This window comes from Rhinolophus ferrumequinum, chromosome 17, assembly GCF_004115265.2.
Source record: "Rhinolophus ferrumequinum isolate MPI-CBG mRhiFer1 chromosome 17, mRhiFer1_v1.p, whole genome shotgun sequence".
Lineage (NCBI taxonomy): Eukaryota > Metazoa > Chordata > Mammalia > Chiroptera > Rhinolophidae > Rhinolophus > Rhinolophus ferrumequinum.
This window is the reverse complement of record NC_046300.1, coordinates 13,001,650-13,019,399: the sequence shown is the minus strand read 5'-3', so window position 1 is coordinate 13,019,399 and position 17,750 is coordinate 13,001,650. Positions and strand designations below refer to the sequence as shown.

The 17,750-nt window shown below is 43.1% G+C and overlaps 1 protein-coding gene across 6 annotated transcripts in view; it reads left to right on the top strand.

The window, feature by feature from the left end:
• MYRIP (myosin VIIA and Rab interacting protein) overlaps window positions 1–17,750 on the top strand; it is a 237,073-nt gene that overhangs the window by 105,018 nt on the left and 114,305 nt on the right. For all 6 annotated transcript variants that reach the window (XM_033133115.1, XM_033133112.1, XM_033133109.1 and 3 more), the window contains exon 3: window positions 12,270–12,491. In XM_033133115.1, coding sequence (XP_032989006.1) covers window positions 12,270–12,491 — 222 coding nt within the window. The remainder of the gene's footprint in view (window positions 1–12,269; window positions 12,492–17,750) is intronic.

Sequence of the window (17,750 nt, the reverse complement as noted above, 5' to 3'; positions counted from 1 at the left end):
TCATGACATGCCTACTTTCAAATTTAGTTCGGAAGAAAGTTTATTTCACAAATCCACCCCCCTTTTTTTTTTTTGCTATTATATATTTATTTATTTATTTATTTTATTAATTTCAGGTGTACAAAACAATGTAATAGTTAGGCATTTACACCCTTCGCACAGTGATAACCCCCCTTCCCCAATCTACTACTCCTCTGCCATCGTATATTGCTGTTACGATTCCATTGACTCTATTCCCTATGCTGTACTCCACATCGTATGACCATATATTCATTTTATATATATATATATGTACATATATATATAATATAATATATATATATATTAAATTAGAGTGGACAATCATATGGTCATATCACAAACCACCCTTAACTGTGGTCCAGCTTCTATCCTCACCATTTCACTGAAAGTGCTCTTTCAAAAGGCCACCAATTTCAATAACTAGCAGACACTTTTTGGTTTGTATATTGCTTGACCTCTTGGCAGCATTGGGAAAAGCTGACCGTGCCATCCTTGAAGACTAATTCACCCACCCTCCCACCCCTTTCTTCAAACCTTGTCTGCTGGTCTTCGAGGTGGTGAGTGGCTTCGTCCTGGACTCACTTCATTTCTTACCTCTGGCCTCTCTCCTTGGATAATCTCACCCCTCCCATTTCTATGCTGGTGATGCCTCTATGGATTTCTTCTGCCCAGATACCTCCTCTGTGTGTCCCCCTGCCTGGTACCCATCTCTGCTTCGATATTTTAATAGCTGTTGTTGGGGCCCCACCCAGCCCCTGTCACCGCCAGGTGTCCCCATCCCCCAGATGCTGTGACAGGTGGGCAGCTGTGAGTTGTTCGCAGCCCCTTCTCCAAGCAGGTGTCCCCCACCCAAGGGGACCTGCGTCCGTTATGCCTCTGCCCTACTGCAAAAGGGGGCTCTCTGCCACCGGCCCGCTGACACGGGCTCATGCCTCCAAGTGGGGCTCCCATGGGATCAGGCTGAAGCTGACTGAGCCCTAGCTTAGCCCATCCCCTGCCATGTTTCCCTCACTTCCCTTCTCCTGGGGGAATTCACTTCAAAGAGAATCCCCATCTCACGTTCTGCTTCTAAAATCTGACCTCAGACACGTGTCACATTGACAGTTCAAAATTACGACATCTAAACCTCAGTGTCCCCCAGCCCCTCACAGAGTGTCTTATTAATACGCACATATCTGGAGTGTACCCCGTTAAAATTGGTGCCTCCGTCAAATTACAGAGTCTATTATAATTCATGGCCATGGAAGGTTTCTTGAAAAGAGCTGGCCCAGGTTGATGGGCAGGGCCAGATGTTCCCTTCTCCAGATGGGAACTCGGAGATTCTGAGAAGACGCATCCAATGGAGAATGGTTTCTTGGACTCCAAATGCCATTCCCTTCATTGGCATAATCTCAGAAGTTTAATTGCTGTATTTTGGATTTCTGTCATTTCTGATTTCTCCCTTTTGGAACTTACTATCCAGAGTGATTTGATGTTGGACATACATTCATAGGCCATAAAACCTTGAATCTGAAAGGAAACTTTAGAGAGCATATAATAAGCCAAGCCAAGTAGAAGCTCCCACTCCCTTAGATACATCCAAGAACATCATGAATCAAACATAATGCGATTTCCCGGTGGGTCTAGATGTGCCCTCAGAACCCCTCTTAATACAATTTTCTACATGACCACTGCCAATTCATGAGTGTATAGATAGCTGGCTACATAGGGAGATAGAGAGAGAGATTCAAATTGAAATATAGATCTAGACTGAACCTATTCATAACCGTTATCAGGGTCCATTCCTTGGTTGAATGCGTGAATAAACTGAGTTCTCATTACGAGAAGTGACTGGCCAGAGCGAGGCAACCAGTTAGGAGGCAGGTTCTCAAACCAGCCCTACTGACTCCTGATTCTATATTCTATTTTCCAGATTTCCTGGAAAACAGTAATGCATCTAAGACAAGTGACTTTTTTTTTCCCCCTGAATGTGAGCAGTTGAAGAAGGAAATGATTTACTTGGAGAATTTCCATTATATCTAGGATATCTGATGGGGCCACATTTTGTGAGTTTTTGGAAGAGGAGTCAATTTCGGTTTTAATTTAGTAGATTAAAATTTAGATATTTAATGTGAAGTCTCCCTTTTTTCACCATGTAGCCTAATGAGTCACTACCATGTTGAAGTTTTTTTGTTCATTCGTCTTTTGCGAATTTGTGACCATTCATGTGTAGCTGGGTGTCAACTGTGCGTTGTCAGCAGCCTGTAACAGAGTTAAACAGAAACAGGCAGAAATGAATTTTTCATGCAAATGAGTCCTAAGCAAATTGAGACCCTTGGGAACTTTTAACTAGAAGCGTTTTCTTTCCCATGTGAAATGTGTCAGTCCCAGCCCAGAAGGATATATATGGATTACTATATTCCTGCATTATTTTGGTCTCCTTTTCAACATTCCGACAGATTTTCTAGTTTCATCAATGCTTCTATATTCTTTTGCTCCCTATCTGTTCGTGTTCCCCAATATTAAATCCACAGTCTCTCTCTGTTCTTTCACCTTCTGAAATTTACTCACAGAGTTTCAGCTCCCACTTTCAGAAGGACGGTGCTATGATAAAAACCTAGTACTGTACCTGCATCTTTCTTCCGAGCTCCACCCGCTTTCTCGTCAAAACATGTTCACTTTGTGTTCCATTCATCACTTTGTGTTCAGTGAGTCAGTCTTAAACGTACTATATACTCACCTTACCTTCATTCTGGTTTTATTCTTGATGTGCAGTACAATCCTTGTATCAGTGAGTCATGGAAACTAAAGACCTGGGTGGTCTTTGGCTCCCCCATTTCCTGTATTCTGACATTCGAGGCCCCAGCTCCTCTCAGATGTTTTTGTCACAGTGTCACCCACCCCCATATCAGCCTTTCTCCTCTCATCGCCACTCCCTGATCTAGGCCTGGGCAGGACTTGTCCGGTGTTCTCCTCCTCTCACAGCTTTCCCCCCTCCTGCAGGCCCAGTGATTATAATTTCCCAAAGAGGTCACTTCCATGTGCATCGCCTTTAACATTATGGGCAATCCAATCAATGAAGTGCTTACAAAAAAATAAATAACATGAGAAAAAGGCCGGAAGGAAATGATCCCAAATAACAGTACACTTCACCTGTCTAGTGGCCCATGCCAGAAACCACTGCCGTCTTTGGCTTCTCACCACTACGAACCCAACGTACTATTAAGCCTACTTCTTAAAAATCTCTCAAGTTGGTTTTTCCTCTTCATTTCCCTTGCCTTGGTCTTTATTTACAGTCTCAGCCTCAGTAACTGTCGCCATGACAACAAGTCTTAACCAGTTTCCCTCCTCTCTCCAGCTGGCCCCCTCTAGTCTGCTGTCTTGTGTCACGAGTTCCCTTTGTCAGAACAGATCTGACCTTCGTGAAGACCATCATTGCCTTCCTATCATTAACACTTACAAATGCTCATCCTTTCGGCGGCCTCCAAGGCCCTTCGAACCAACCACAAGCCTCCTCCCCTGGTTTGTCCCCTCTGTTTCTGACTCTAGCCATTGAATCAACAAGTCATCCCTTCTCAAACACACCGTGTTCAGTTATGTGGCTGCACTTTTACACAAGCCATCCTCCCCCCCTACAGTCTCTTCCTCCAAATGGTGCATGGTGTTTCACTTCTATGTGAAATTTAAAAAACAAATAAATAAAAAGTTGAATTCATAGAAACAGAGAGTATAATGGTGGTTGTCAAGGCCTTGGGAGTGAGGGAGACAGGGAGAGGTGGACGAAGGGTACAAACTTTCAGTTATAAGAGGAATAAGTTCTGAGGATCTAATGAATAACATGATTCTATAGTTGGTAACACTGTATTGTTTAACTGAAATTTTCTAGAAGAATAGAACTTTAGTGTTAGCACTAAAAATAAAACCAAATAATAAAATAAAATATGTAAATATGTAAGGTGATGGATGTGTTAATTAACTCAATGGTTAAGAATCCTTTCACGACGATGTATATGTACAAATCATCATGTTATACACTACAAACATAGTATAATTTTATTTGCCAATTATAGGTCAATAAAGCTGAGAAAAGTCTTCTGCTATCCTCCCGCTATAAACTCCTGTGCACCCGGCCAGACTAGCTCAAGCACCACTGCTACTATAAACCACACTCCACCTCTCCTGGTCTACTACCTGGCATTTTATACACCTGTCTTATGCAATATTATTCTGAGCTATATTGCTCTTCCTCTTTAGCCCGGGAGCTGGATTTTCTTTATGTCACAACAACTGGCAGAGAGCCAGGCACATAATAGGACCTTAAAAGTGTTGCATGAATGAAAGAATGAATGAATGAATGTTTCCAGAATAAAGACACCAATTAAATAATTTATTTTAGGTTAGAGAACACAGGTAGAGTGTATTTTTAGTGTGAGGTAGCAGAAGGGCTATAAGTGACTGACTAATTAAAGATACTCTTGGCAAGAAAAACGTTTTGAGCATTCAAATGTGGTTAGTGAACACAACAATTACAATCTGATAGGTAGGTGATAAAGATATATGTTTTGAACCAGCATATTTTGAGATTATTTTTTCTGTATTTGAATCAATTTGTTCTTACTTATTTACGCATTCTTATCTGTTATTCCTTAACTTTTAGACACATGTAGATCCAGCAAACAGTCGCAGGTGTTTAAATTTCTCAACTGAATTTATTTCTAGAAGTGGAATGTGTACTGCATTACTTGACCTTTTTGAATTTTGTGAATCAGCGTTGCCTTTGATCCAAGGCCAGCTGTCGTGTGATGAGTCCTACAGGATAGTGCTTGAATTTCAAGTGACAATGAACATTAAAGACACGAGCAGACAAGTAACCAGCTGTGTGATCCTGCATGTGTTAATTTGCACCCGTTTACTTGTCTGTGAGATGAGGAGGGCCGTACTGGGAAATCATAAGATTGTCTTTGAGCTCAAGCATTCTGGGTACAGAATACCCGTTGCAAGTATGACATGTGCATCCAGGAAAAGCTGTGAGACTATCAGATAATATACTTTATATGTTAAGTACATAGTCACTCTCCCGGGTGCCTCTCATTTTTCTCACTTGTAATTTTGATATTTGCACGGTTGTGTTCTAAAACTGGTTGCACACATACTCTCCAACACCACAGTGGCCAGACGTTGTCAAACCAGGGTGGACAAGCTGTAGTTCTAGATGCTGTGCAGTCAGAGGATTCCAGCCATGTCCATCCACGGGCTACACATGATCCAGACAGAGAGTGTAGGCGTATGTGAACATTCTCCAGAGCCCAAGATGAGGAAAGTGTGGGAGCCCCTCCTTCTCTGCCTCGAAGGGTTTTGTAGGGATCAGTTCAGCCGAATGCCTCACACAGAGTAGTCATTCCGTAAAGGTGATTGCCATTCCTTTTTATGAAAGCATGAGTAAAGAAAGGAAGTCTCCAACCTCCTTTTGCTCGGATATAAAGAAATATAATATTTTAAGATGCTTTCAAAACTGTTCCCGTAGATTTTCCAATAGTTTCCTTTCTGTCTCCAAATTTGGAGAAGGGCATTCACTATATAGTAAGAAGGGGAGTTCAGGTCAGCAGGATCAGCTGTGGACGAACATCAGACAGGTAAGCGCCTTAACAGCTCTCTGGCATCACTGGGGACCTTTGGCATCTCTCCACAGGCTGACATTTACCTGTACAGTGACCTCTTCTAGATGGAGAAATCAAATATTAATGGCACTAAAATAGGAGTTTACATACAATGCATAATGCATGAAGTGTCAGAATATAAGTGATGATCTGAATTGTAGATAAATGAGAGAACGAAGTCTGGAGCATTTCTGTTTTGTTTACAACCTAGAGAGTGACGGCAGTTCTGCTTCTCATGGGAGATAGTTTTCTTGCTCAAGGTCAGATCTATCTCTGTGAGCCCAACAACAGGAAGACAATTCTCTGGGCAAAAACGTCTGTTTCTGTGGATGCCAAGGGCTACAGGTTTTGACTAGCTTTGGAAGTACTGTCTGCTCAGCCATAGGCTTGGACTCAAGGAATTTGTATTTGCATATATTATTAATAGTATTTACATGATGACTAAGAACCTTTCAAATTCTGAAATGTTATATTTATCTCTTATTCAGAAATGCAAAAGAAGAATCCTACTCCTTTTCCAGGTTTTCTCGTTATATAGATTTGAATTCTTATTTTAACTTTCCTATGGTGCTTTATTTCAGGTAAATTATAAGCAGCAGAAGGCAGGAAGTCTCGCTTTACTCAAAATTCACAGATGCAAATGAGAGTTGGCCAAATGTTTGGTTGCTTTACCTGTGTGTTTTCTATAACGTTAGAAGCCTAAGCAATTAATTGTTAGGAAGTTTTATTTTCTTCTGGCCCGTGCTCATGTTTCATTGTAATCCCTCACCCATTGGCTAAGCTTGTTTGGGCAGAAAGAGAATACACACCCAGCCACGCAATCCAGGTCAGTCTTTCTGTATGAAGGAGAACGGAGGCCATCATTGTTTGCCTCTCTAAGGAATTTCTTGTCCTGGAGACGGCACATCAACACATGATTAACATTCAGTAGGGTAAGTGCCATCATAGAGTTAGGTGCAAAGTACTAACTGTGCCTGGCAGAACAGGAAACTTGGTAGAGAAGGTGACATTTGAGGTGGGTCTTGAAGGAAAAAGGAGAAATCTGCCAGAAAGGAAAAGAGGAAGGACACAGCGTGTAAAAGAAGCAAGCATAGGACTAGGAATGGTCTTTACAGCTCAAGAGAGCGCCATACAGTTCAGAAGTCATCATCAAACCTTCCGAGTAGTGGAGGAATGCCGTTGGAGTGAGGCCGATCACTCTGCATTTATGTGGCAGGTGGCTTGGAGGAGAGTCTTGTAGCATTGTAGGGCCTGGGCTAAGGCTGTGGCAGAGCGAGAGCAGAGGAGCCGTGTTTAAGGGATCTTGAAGTGCTAAAATGGATAGGATTTGGTGCAAGATTAAAAGCAGAAGTTAGAAAAGGGGAAGAGCTGAGAATGCCTCTGAGGTTTCCAGAGGGGCCTCTGGATAGAAGTTACACTCGGGGAAGATTTGGGGGGAAAACAACAACCATAGTTTTAGACACTTTGAGTTCAGACCCACTAAGATAGTGACCTGGGAAAGATGTTGGCAGTCCCAAACCCTAATCTGAGACTTCGGAGAATAAGGAAGACCTAAGAATGAGAACCACTGGCACATATACAGTAATTTATGATGCACAGAGGGGTTAAATTCCTCAACGGGAATGCAGAACAAGAAGAGGATTAAGGAATAAATTCAGGGAAGCATGTGATGAAACATGAATTAATCTGGAGAGAAAACCAAGTAGCTCAGGGCCACTGATAGTGAGAGAACAGAGCGGTTGGAAGTGTAGATGTCAAGGAGGTCGTATGGAATAGGGACTTCACAAATTCTTTGATATGACAGTATGTGACTTCTCTACCTGCTGACGATGTGTCTGGTGGGGTCCCATCAAAACAGAAACCCTCTACATATTTCATACAGAGGATTTTAATTTTGGGAATTGATTACAACAGTATTGGAAGAGCTGGGAGAGCAACAGGAAGAACATATTATCCAGAGAGTAGTAGCTGCAGCAGCTGCTTCTGCCATTGGGGCTAGAAACCTGCATTTGATGGAGACATTGCTGTTGCCCCCATTGCTACTGAAGGACCCCTCACAGACAGGAAGGAACCCAGGAGGCCATATTCACCCACAGTACCTGCCTCTACTTGAACACAAAGCAGAAAAATGGCATCTCCCTCCCATCTTCCAGTCTCACACAAATGCCTCCTATTGGCAGAGTCTAACCAACACCAGCAGGCAAGGGGATCTGGGAAATGTAGTTTCCAGGCTTCCAGGCCCCTGTGCTACACAGAGAAGACCATGGAAAAGTGAGAAAGCGGCTTAGTTCTAACAATCGGTGTCTGGGGAAGGGGACTACGGCAGTTGTTTTATATACGAGGTGCTGTTATTTCTCCTTTATAAAAATGATGATGTGTTGATTTAGCATGTGCCAATTTTTGCAGAATAAAAGGGTGCCTGTCATAGGTTCATCAGTGGCTCATGGTTTTTTGTGACATTTTCTGCATTTTTAATTTGATGATTCATAAAGCTTTAGGGGACAATTTTCCTTTGTCTAAGCATAATGTGGTCTACGTCCAAGTGGACACAGGGAAGAACTGGGCAAACATAGGCAAGTGGGTGGGTGGGTGGGTGGGGGAATAAGATGCTCCTTCTTGCCAAAGATTATGTGTAGAATTCTGACTTTGCAGAAAAGGCAGCTTACGCTACCTGTATCTAGAACCGTTTTTTCTCAGTTTCCTTTATTCTTGACCACCACACCTCCATTCCCCTTGAGCTACTGCTCAAGTGAGGTAGGTCATTGATAGCTGTTAAATGGAGGTCTGTTTGTTGTGTGTGTTGTAGCTGATTTGACGACTTGGGAAATGTAACTGACCTCCCTATTTTCCAGAGCTGTGAAGAAAAGTTGTGAAGATAGTGATTGTCATACTGCTCTGTGAAACCCCAGGAGGGGCCGCCCCAAGCTATCACAAGGTTCGGAGAGCAGAGAGAGCTGGGGCTGTTTGGAGGACAGGGAAAGTGAGTGACCTGGCACAGTAGCAACTTCTGGTGGGGATGTCTCCTCCAGACGTTTTGCCACCTGACCTGATGAGCCTACCTGTGGAGGTGTGTCCCCTCCTGTAGGCTGGATGCCCTTTGGTTTTCTTTTTTTGCATGCTCCAAGTGAAAGCCCGGGTTTGTTAGGAAGCTCTGATGCATTGATATGAGTCTGCAGGGTAATTCACAGGTGTCAGCTTCTCATGTGACCTGGCCAGTCGTTTCCTCAGTCCTCTTCTTTTCAAGGAAAGAATTGTAATGCCCCTAGGGTACCCTTGTTTGTTTTGAGGAAGCTCTCCATCTGCTCAATGTCAGGATGCCTCTGTGTCTGATTTCACTATCTCCCCTGCAGATGTCCAAATGTCACAAAGCATCTTCCATTGTCTACTTTGGCAGAGGTGGGTTGTGGGAATTCCTTCATTTTATTAAACATGGAGCTTACTATCTATTTCCATTCTTTTTGCTTATTTCAGTGGGTTACATAGAAGTGATTTATGCAAATGTGCTCTCATCTTGCAAGCCTTTTTTCTGAATTATGATTGTAAATTCCTTCATAGATTATAGGTTGAACATGTTAAGTATAAATTACGGCTCTCTGTCAGTGACCTCAAATTTTTCAATCTCATTATTCTTTTTATATAGAGATGGTAACTAGCAAAAGTGTTTCAGACAGAAAGGATTTTAACCATCTCAACCCTCACCCCCTGGGAATAAAAAGAAGTCACTAGTTCTTTTAAAAAGTAATTGGAGATACTAACTTTTGTTGAAACCATCCTTTCAATCAAATTACCTAGTTGCCTGATCTGATTTTGGCTACATGAATCCTGACAAATGACTTTTGGCCAAATATTCCAGAAGATCTAGTGGGGCGTTGGGAACCTTTTCTGAGCACCTGCTGTGAAGCAGAAGCTTAGCTGGTTTGAACTGAAATAATACCAGGTGTCTGTGGAATGACTTTTACTGTTTAGGCACCTGCTGGTCAACTCAGGTACATTTTCTATTTACTTCTGCAGCAAACATTTCAGGATGCTGCTGATAGTCCTCTTTGCCAGAAAAAGAAACTGAGGCTTAGAAGAGCAGAGTCACTCTTAGCCATCAGGAGCACAGCCAGTGCCCATCACCCTCTTTCCAGCATCCGTTGTTTACTAAGCTGCCTGCAGAAATTCAGGTTGAGGAGGCTCCCACAACACCTTCAGACAATGCCCAGGTGACGTGCAGGACAGGCTGGATGCTGTCGCTTACAGGGCTACAAGGCCCATCCAAAGTTCTGGTTTCAGACGGTCTCCTCCATTTTAGAGCTGGTAACCAACCACACAGTATGTTTTGTGGTGTCTATTAACTCTACCATCCACGGGAGATATTTAAATGTTTATTCTTTTTACTGTGGTGCCCTGAACTCTATTAGCCACGAATGAATTTTGGTAACACCATCAGGGGGCAACAAAATGATTCTGCCTGAAGTTACACAGTGCAAGAGTGATATTACCCGTGACATTTTAAAAGCAAATCACACTTTTACATTATCATGACTCTTATTGCCCCGCACATTGGGTTCACCCTTTGGAGCCTTGCTCTTGAATGCATTCATAACATTGCTGGCAGAAGTGTTCCATGATTGATCCACTACTTCTCCTGTACTCTTCAGTCTACAACATGGCTCCTGCCATACTCTGCCAGTGAAATTCCTTTTGTCAGGTGACCTCCATGTTGCCAAATCCAATGGACTCTTCTCTGCCCTCACGTCAGACCAGTCAGCCGGTCTATCCTTGCAACATCCTCTTTGTCTGTCTCTTCCATCTTTCTGCCAGAGTTTAAATATTTGGGGGTTTCCTGGCTTGTTCTGAGGCTCTCTGGCTTTCCCCTTACTGCACTCTCTCCCCTAGGGTGGCTCAGCCCTTCTCGTATCTTGAAAGATGTTTATGAAGATGACTCCCAAATGAACACAGCTGGCTCAGATGCCTCCTCCGAGCTGCTCAAGCACATGGCCAGGGTTCACTGGGCAGATATCTTCAGAGGTCTCACAGGGTTCACGCCCCTACCCACCCTCACCTTCCCTCTTCCCATAAATGGCTTCACTCCCCGCACAGCCCAACAACCTGAGAGTGGTTCTGGGCTCGCTCTTTCCCTCAGCCCTCTTATCAAATCCTTCAGCAGGTGTGCCAGCATCAGTCCACTTCTCTCCATCTCCTCTGCTCCTACCTAGTCCAAACCTCCGCCATTTTTACCTAGATCCCTGCAGTGCTCTCCATGCTTCCACGCACAGCCCTCTGGAAGTCAGTCTGAATGTGACCGCAGGTGATATTACAATGGAAATTGGACCCTGCTCTTTTCCTGCTCAATAACTTCCTGTTGCATTTAGAATAAAATCCAAACTCCTTTCCTTGGCCTACATTTTCTGCTTCTCTCCCTTCCCCTCCCCCCAACATTGAGCTCTTCTCCTCTGCCTGTTATGCTGTTTTTTTTTCTATTGCATTAGCCCTTTCTCAACCTACAGTCTCAACTTAAATGTCACCTCCCCAGAGAAGACTTCTCTCACTACCCAGTCTGAGTTAGGTCATCATGTTATTCTCAGTCTCAGGAGGCTGAATCCAGTATTAAAAGGGGAGACTTTTACAGGCCAGCTAATAATTCTGTAGGGTACCATGGGTCTTCCTAAGCAAGACGTAAAACTCAGAAGCCATGAAAGAAAAGACTGACAGATTTAAGTACAGAAAACTTAAACACTTCTAAATGATGAAAGACACCATAAGCAGTGTTGAAAAGACAAGTGCAAAATAGGAGAAAATATTTGTCACATACACCATAGATTTTTCTAGGATGAGTTGGACGGGCATGCATTTTTGTTGCAAGGGAAAACACAACTTGCCCAGTCAGAGTAACTCGGTTAGTTCCAGTCACTTTTTTCCTAGGTAACTCAGTCTGCTTGGGGTGTACCCTGACCTCTCAGAACCTCTCTTCCTTCTCATTGAGTGTAGACAGACAGAAGTGCTTATAAATGTCATGTTTTGCATTAATATGGCTGGCTGTGCGCCCAGTGTGACCAAGAGCTCTTTGGAAGACAGGGGTTGTCTTTCATCCAACTCTGAATCTCCAGTGCCTAGGATTTGCCTATTACCCAGAGAACCTTTGTTGACTCACATTGATTTGAAAGCTTTTAAAGTCCCTGGGTGCTTCCATTTCCAGGGATGTTAAATCGAGGCCAGGACAGCATTGATCACATTCCCAGCAGGGTTGTTGTGAGGATTAATGTTTTAACATAATAACATAATAACACATCTCCTCTTCCTTTCAAAGGTGTTAATTAAGGTAAAGGTTTTCTTTTCTGAGGATGTGCTTAGTTTTATAATAATATGTATCTCAAGCTGGTGTCTGAAATACAAGTAGTAGTAAGGTTTTCATGCTTTCTCATAGAAAATACAGCATACGTAAGTACACAAAATTAATCCACCCTTGGGGTTCCTCTCTGGATATTGTATCAATCAATTGATCTTTCTGAGTTTCCTTTTACAGGAAGAGCCTACATGTGGCTTGGCCTGTGGAAGGGCTGGGGGAGGAATGTTCTGGGGAGAACCCCTGACCTGGTCTGCTCTTTCCTTCTCCTCGTCCTTCCTCAGCGAGTTGAAGCAGAAGCTGGACGAGGAAGGCAGCAAGTGCCGCATCCTCTCGAAGCACCAGAAGTTCGTGGAGCACTGTTGCATGCGGTGCTGCTCACCCTTCACGTTCCTGGTCAACAGCAAGCGTCGGTGTGGGGACTGTCTGTTCAACGTCTGCAAGAGCTGCTGCACCTACCAGAAGCACGAGAAGGTCTGGGTCTGCTGTGTCTGCCAGCAAGCCAGGTGAGTGGCCTAGTATGTGCTGAGGTCTCAGTGGGGCGACACCCACCTTCCTTGAGCAGGTAGGACCAGCCGTGATTGATCAGCACAGAGTACTGACTGCAGTGATTACCAAGGTGCAGTGCTGTTAAGGAGACCTCAGGAGTGTCACAGAGAGGAGGAGAGCGCGCCATTCTCATCTGGTCTCATGTTTTCATTCATTCATTCTACAGGTATGTGTTGGATTATTAGGAATTATGCTGGATGCAGGAAACGTGATGGATTGCTTAGGCGGGTGACAGGATGCATGAGTGTTGATCCCAGTATACGGTGACACACGCCTGACCAATTCTCCCATCCGCTGTGGGGACATAGAGTAAGGTGCCACTAGCTCTAGAGTTTGGAGAAAGCTCCACAGAGGACACGAAATAAAAGCAGATAGCAAAAGATTAAAAAAAGAATTAGTAATGTGAAGGGGGGGGTGATTCCATGAGATGGACATGGCCAGTGGGGAGTTTCACAGAAAGCCACGTGGATGTTCTCCCTCGGTGACGACAGAGCATTCCTTTGTTGGTTGAGTATTTGGCACTGATTCGTTTGGTAAGCCAGTGTCTTGTATTTGTTCCTTGGGATCCTTAAATCGTTGCTGCTCCTCGCCTCTGCACAGCACGTTTGTATTTGTTGCATCCTCCCAATAACACCTGTTACAGTGAGCAAGACGAAGAGTGGCTGGTCCTGAGTACCCGCACTCAGGAGCTCCTTCCTCCTGCCTTGTTGTTCACTATGGCCTTTAACACCAGTTAATGGGGACAGCTACTAAGCTCCCTTGGGGTCGCCAGGGAAGCAATCTGTGGCTGTAAAGAACAAAGCAGCCCAGAGACCCCACCTGAAGCACAAGTGGTTTGTTGAGCGCCGTTGTCCAAAGTGGGGTGCTGGCCTCGCTCTGAGTATAACTTTTAGAGCAGGGTACCCATCCAAGTCTCCACACAGCAGCTTGGTAGAAGGAGGAAAAGGTCTATGGCAACAAAGGAAGGAGGAGACTTTAACTGTAGGTGAGCGCAATGCTTGGGGTGAGAGTCAGGAAGGTTCATCTCATGCCTGCCCTGTCTCAGTAAAGTTGGGGTACGGTCGAGTGCTAATAACAGGAGAGTTGGATGTTGGAAAAGATTAGAGTCAACATTACAGACTTGGAAATCCAGGCTTTCGAACTAGGTTCTGGTAACTAATCATCAATTTGTGTGCTGCCGGTATTCCCATTTTGTTCCAACCACAGCCAACTGCCCATATGCAGACGTGAGGAAAGTCAATAGTCTGTTTCTTCCTGGGTTGGGGTTTTTTCAGGGGGTTTAAGACAGGTCAGAGGGTCATGGAGTCAAGGATATTAAAAATATAGGAACTAACATGATAGACTCTACTCCAGATAGTGAAGGAAGCAAAGAGAGAAGGAAGCTGTCGACGGATAGGAAGAAAATAGAAAGGTCAGCTAGAAGGACCTGGTAGTTGAAGAACTCACAGTGCGGGTCCTAAGCTCCTAGGAGTTGAGGGTAGACCTTCATGCAAAAAATATTAATGAACTGCATTAGAAGTAAATAATTGTGTCAAGCACCTAGGCTCGTCCATGGTATAGTTCTAAATGCGTGACTCCTATTAGAAATGTGGGACCCAGATGGTGTCTAATCACTGTAAAAATGGTGTTATTGGTAACTGCAGCTTTCTTCTTTTTCATCCCAATGAAAAAGAGCCTACGTGTCTTAGTGTTTTGTTGAGTTGTTTATTATGGTAAGAGCATTTTAATTTTAAATGAAAATTCCCTTTTAATGGTCACTGCTGTAATTATGATCAGATGGTTAGTTCTTCACCAGTTCTTTTGTTCCATACGTTTTGCATTACAATGTATTTCTGTTGTCAGTGTTTAAAATTTTTAACCTTGGGGGATTAACAAACAGATGAATTTATTATAGAATGAATGGTAGATTACTTATTTTAGAAGTTACTAGCCAATGGGATACCACTGAATTATTCCCTTAGTCATTTTTTATTATCTATAAATTTACCTTCATGACAATTTATTGTACAGGTTTATTGAAACATTATAAATAACTACATATAGTAGTTACATTTGAAGATCTTCTGCAGAAAACACAAGTTTCAGAGTGAGCCCAGCCTGTTCATATCAGACATTATCATTTGGAGTTGAATTGATTCAAGAACGATGTTCCTACTTTCCTTGGGAACAAATTGGCTTCCTAGTTCTGTGCTTCATTATAAAAATGGTTCTCTCTGATTTTTGTCATTTTGTGCTATTACCTTTAACACAGACCAATTTGGGAGCTTGTTTTCAGGGAATGAGAGAAAAAAAAATTATCCTTGGAACTTGAAATAGAAACACATCTCCTCATTAATGCCTGTGGCAGTTGCTTTGGTTTTTCTGAGATGGCTTAAGGCTTCATTTCTTTCCACTTGGACTTGAAGTCTTGGATATCTGATCGTTTATCTCTCAGTATTCACACAGCCCACACGATTCATAAATTAGCATACTGCCTTTTTTATATCAACTCCACAGTATGTTTTAGAGATACCCAATGGGTGTGCGATATCCCTAAAAAGATATAACATTAAAAAATTATTACTATGGGAGAAGGACATTCACAGGTTAACAAATATATGGGGAAATATTGAACCTCAATAGAAAGCAGGGAAACAGAGTTAATGCTTCAAGTAGCTATTTTTTCCTCATTAGTGATTTTGTTTTCATCATTCTACTCAGTGTTGACGAGGGTAGATTGAAAAAGGCACTCTCATTCTTTGCTGGTGATGTCTAAATGGGCATAACCTTTTACCAACATGTATCAGGAGCCTTAGTATGTCAAAACCCTTTACCCAGTAATTTCATTTTTGAAAACCTGTCTAAAGAGGCAACAGATTATTTTTCACATGCTGTACAAAAATGAGGTGTATTATTTGTAATATAAAAAAAAACTGAATTTAAATGCACAACAGTAGAACAGTGGAAGTAAATTAGGGCACATTCAACTTGACATACTATGATGATGCCTTTAAAATAATTGTATATTGTATTAACATTGGTGAATTTTTATATTAGAATGCTAGATTAAAAACTGCAACGCAGAATGCACAGGTAGTACATAATCACCATGTAATCAAGAAAACAAAAAAAGACTGGAAGCAAATACCCAGTCAACGCTGTTGGTAGTAATTGTTCTTTGGGAGACAGGCTACCTCTTTCTTTTCTCTACTTTTCAAGTTTTCCACATTTTGCACGTATGCCTTTATGACTAGATATAAATAAACAGAAATATGTCTAGGACTTGCTCCTTCTTTCCTCCTCATTCCAAAATCTCCTGCCCCATCACCCAGTGTTGCTCTCCCCTCAACAGTCCCTCTAACCTCCACCCCACCCCGCTGCTTTGCACCTGGTTTCCTAGGGAAAATGGGGCCATCGAAGGGTACTTGTATTTTGAAGTCCCAGTTAGTTATAGATACCAGCCTGTCTGTAGCAAATCTCCATAGAGTCTGTGACTTCTATACTTCATCTAACCTTTGCTAGAGTGACCTGAATCAGGGGGCAAATGGGAAATCTTTAAAATTTAAATTGTCCCCAGTGAAAGCTAAGCATCCCTTTTCTATTCCCCGGTTCTTTACTATCAAATAGCAAATGAATATATCAAGAGTGCCTGCTATGGACATGAAATTGAATTTGCCTTTTCAGATGACTTATTTCATCGAATCCTTATAAGAACTCTGCAAGGGGCAAGAGATGAGCTCCATTTGTGAGCCAGGGAAGTCTGAAACTTGGACTAACTATGTGGCTAGCCAAGGTCACCTTGTGAGTCCCAAGTTCAGGAGTCTCCTTACAGGCTCCCCAGGGAGGTAGCCTGGGCTTTGGAGCCCCTTACCTTCAGCTGCCCAGCCGGCCTCCTCTCTCAGCCAGCTACCTGGACCCTATTTTTAAGTGTGTAGAGCAGTGAACAGCCTATGCACTTAAACAGTATCAAAAGGATAGTGGAGAGTTCTTTTCCTTTGGAAAGCATTGTGTGTCTACAGGCATTTAACTACAGACGTGCACTTTCTGTGCAGCCATAGCTGGAAGGGAAGGGGGACAAGGGACGGTGGCCTTACAGTCCATGCCACCACACCATTGGCACCCTGTCCCCTTGGCACTCTGAGCTCCTCACAGTGCTTCTTACCTGAGACCTTTGAGCTCTAACATCCTGTCTGGACCGCAGGGGATGAGTGGGTGCTGTACGCATTGACTGACTGAATCCCTAGAAGTCTCCATTTTTAGGGAAAGTACAGACTGTGACATTGTGTGACATTACACATTAGGGGCATGAATTCAATCTTGGAGATATTTTGATCAAACAATGGCCTCTGGACACATCTTTTAATAGGTTAAAAAAAGAAGAAGACATACGACGTGTAATAGGCTCTGGAGGAAATCTTCAGTATTCACAGTGTCTGAGCATTTAAGGCACTCTTTTAGGCTGTCACATAGGTTTTTCTTAAGGCGAGTTTGTTTGCATGAGGGGCCGTGATGGTTAATTTTATGGATCCGCTCGGCTAGGCCGTGCTACCCATACGCATACTTAGTCAAAGACTAGTCTGTATAGGTATTGCTGGGAAGATATTTTTTAGATAAAATTAACATTTAAATGAGTAGACTTTGATTAAAGCAATTACCCTCCATAACGTGGGTGAGCCCCATCCAATCAATTGAAGGCTTTAAGAGAAAAACAGACTGATTTCCCCAAGGAAAAGAGAATACTGCCATCAGACTGCTATTGAACTCAAGCGCAAGTATCAGTTCTTCCCTGGGTCTCCAGCCTGCCGGCCTTCCATGAAGATGTTTGACTTATCAGCCGCTTCAGTTCTGTGAACCAATTCCTTAAAATAAGTATCTCTAGATAGGAAGGAAGGCAGGAAGGCAGGAAGGCAGGAAGGCAGGAAGGAAGGAAGGAAGGAAGGCAGGCAGGAAGGAAGGAAGGAAGGAAGGAAAGAAGGAAAGGAGAGAGGGGAGGAGGGTAGGAGGAAGGGAGTGAAGAAAGAATCTATTGGTTCTGTTTCTCTGGAGAACCTAGACTAAGATCCTTCGTAGAATGTAGGATACCTGGAGCTGGGAGGTGGAGAGGAGAGAAGTGAAATGGGAGACCCATCGTCTGTGTTCTCTCTCCTGGCCCTGGACAGAAAGGGGACACAGGTAGAAACTAAAGAAACTGTTTTCACCATGGAACATGCGACCCAGCAGTGTTGCTCTGCAGCCTA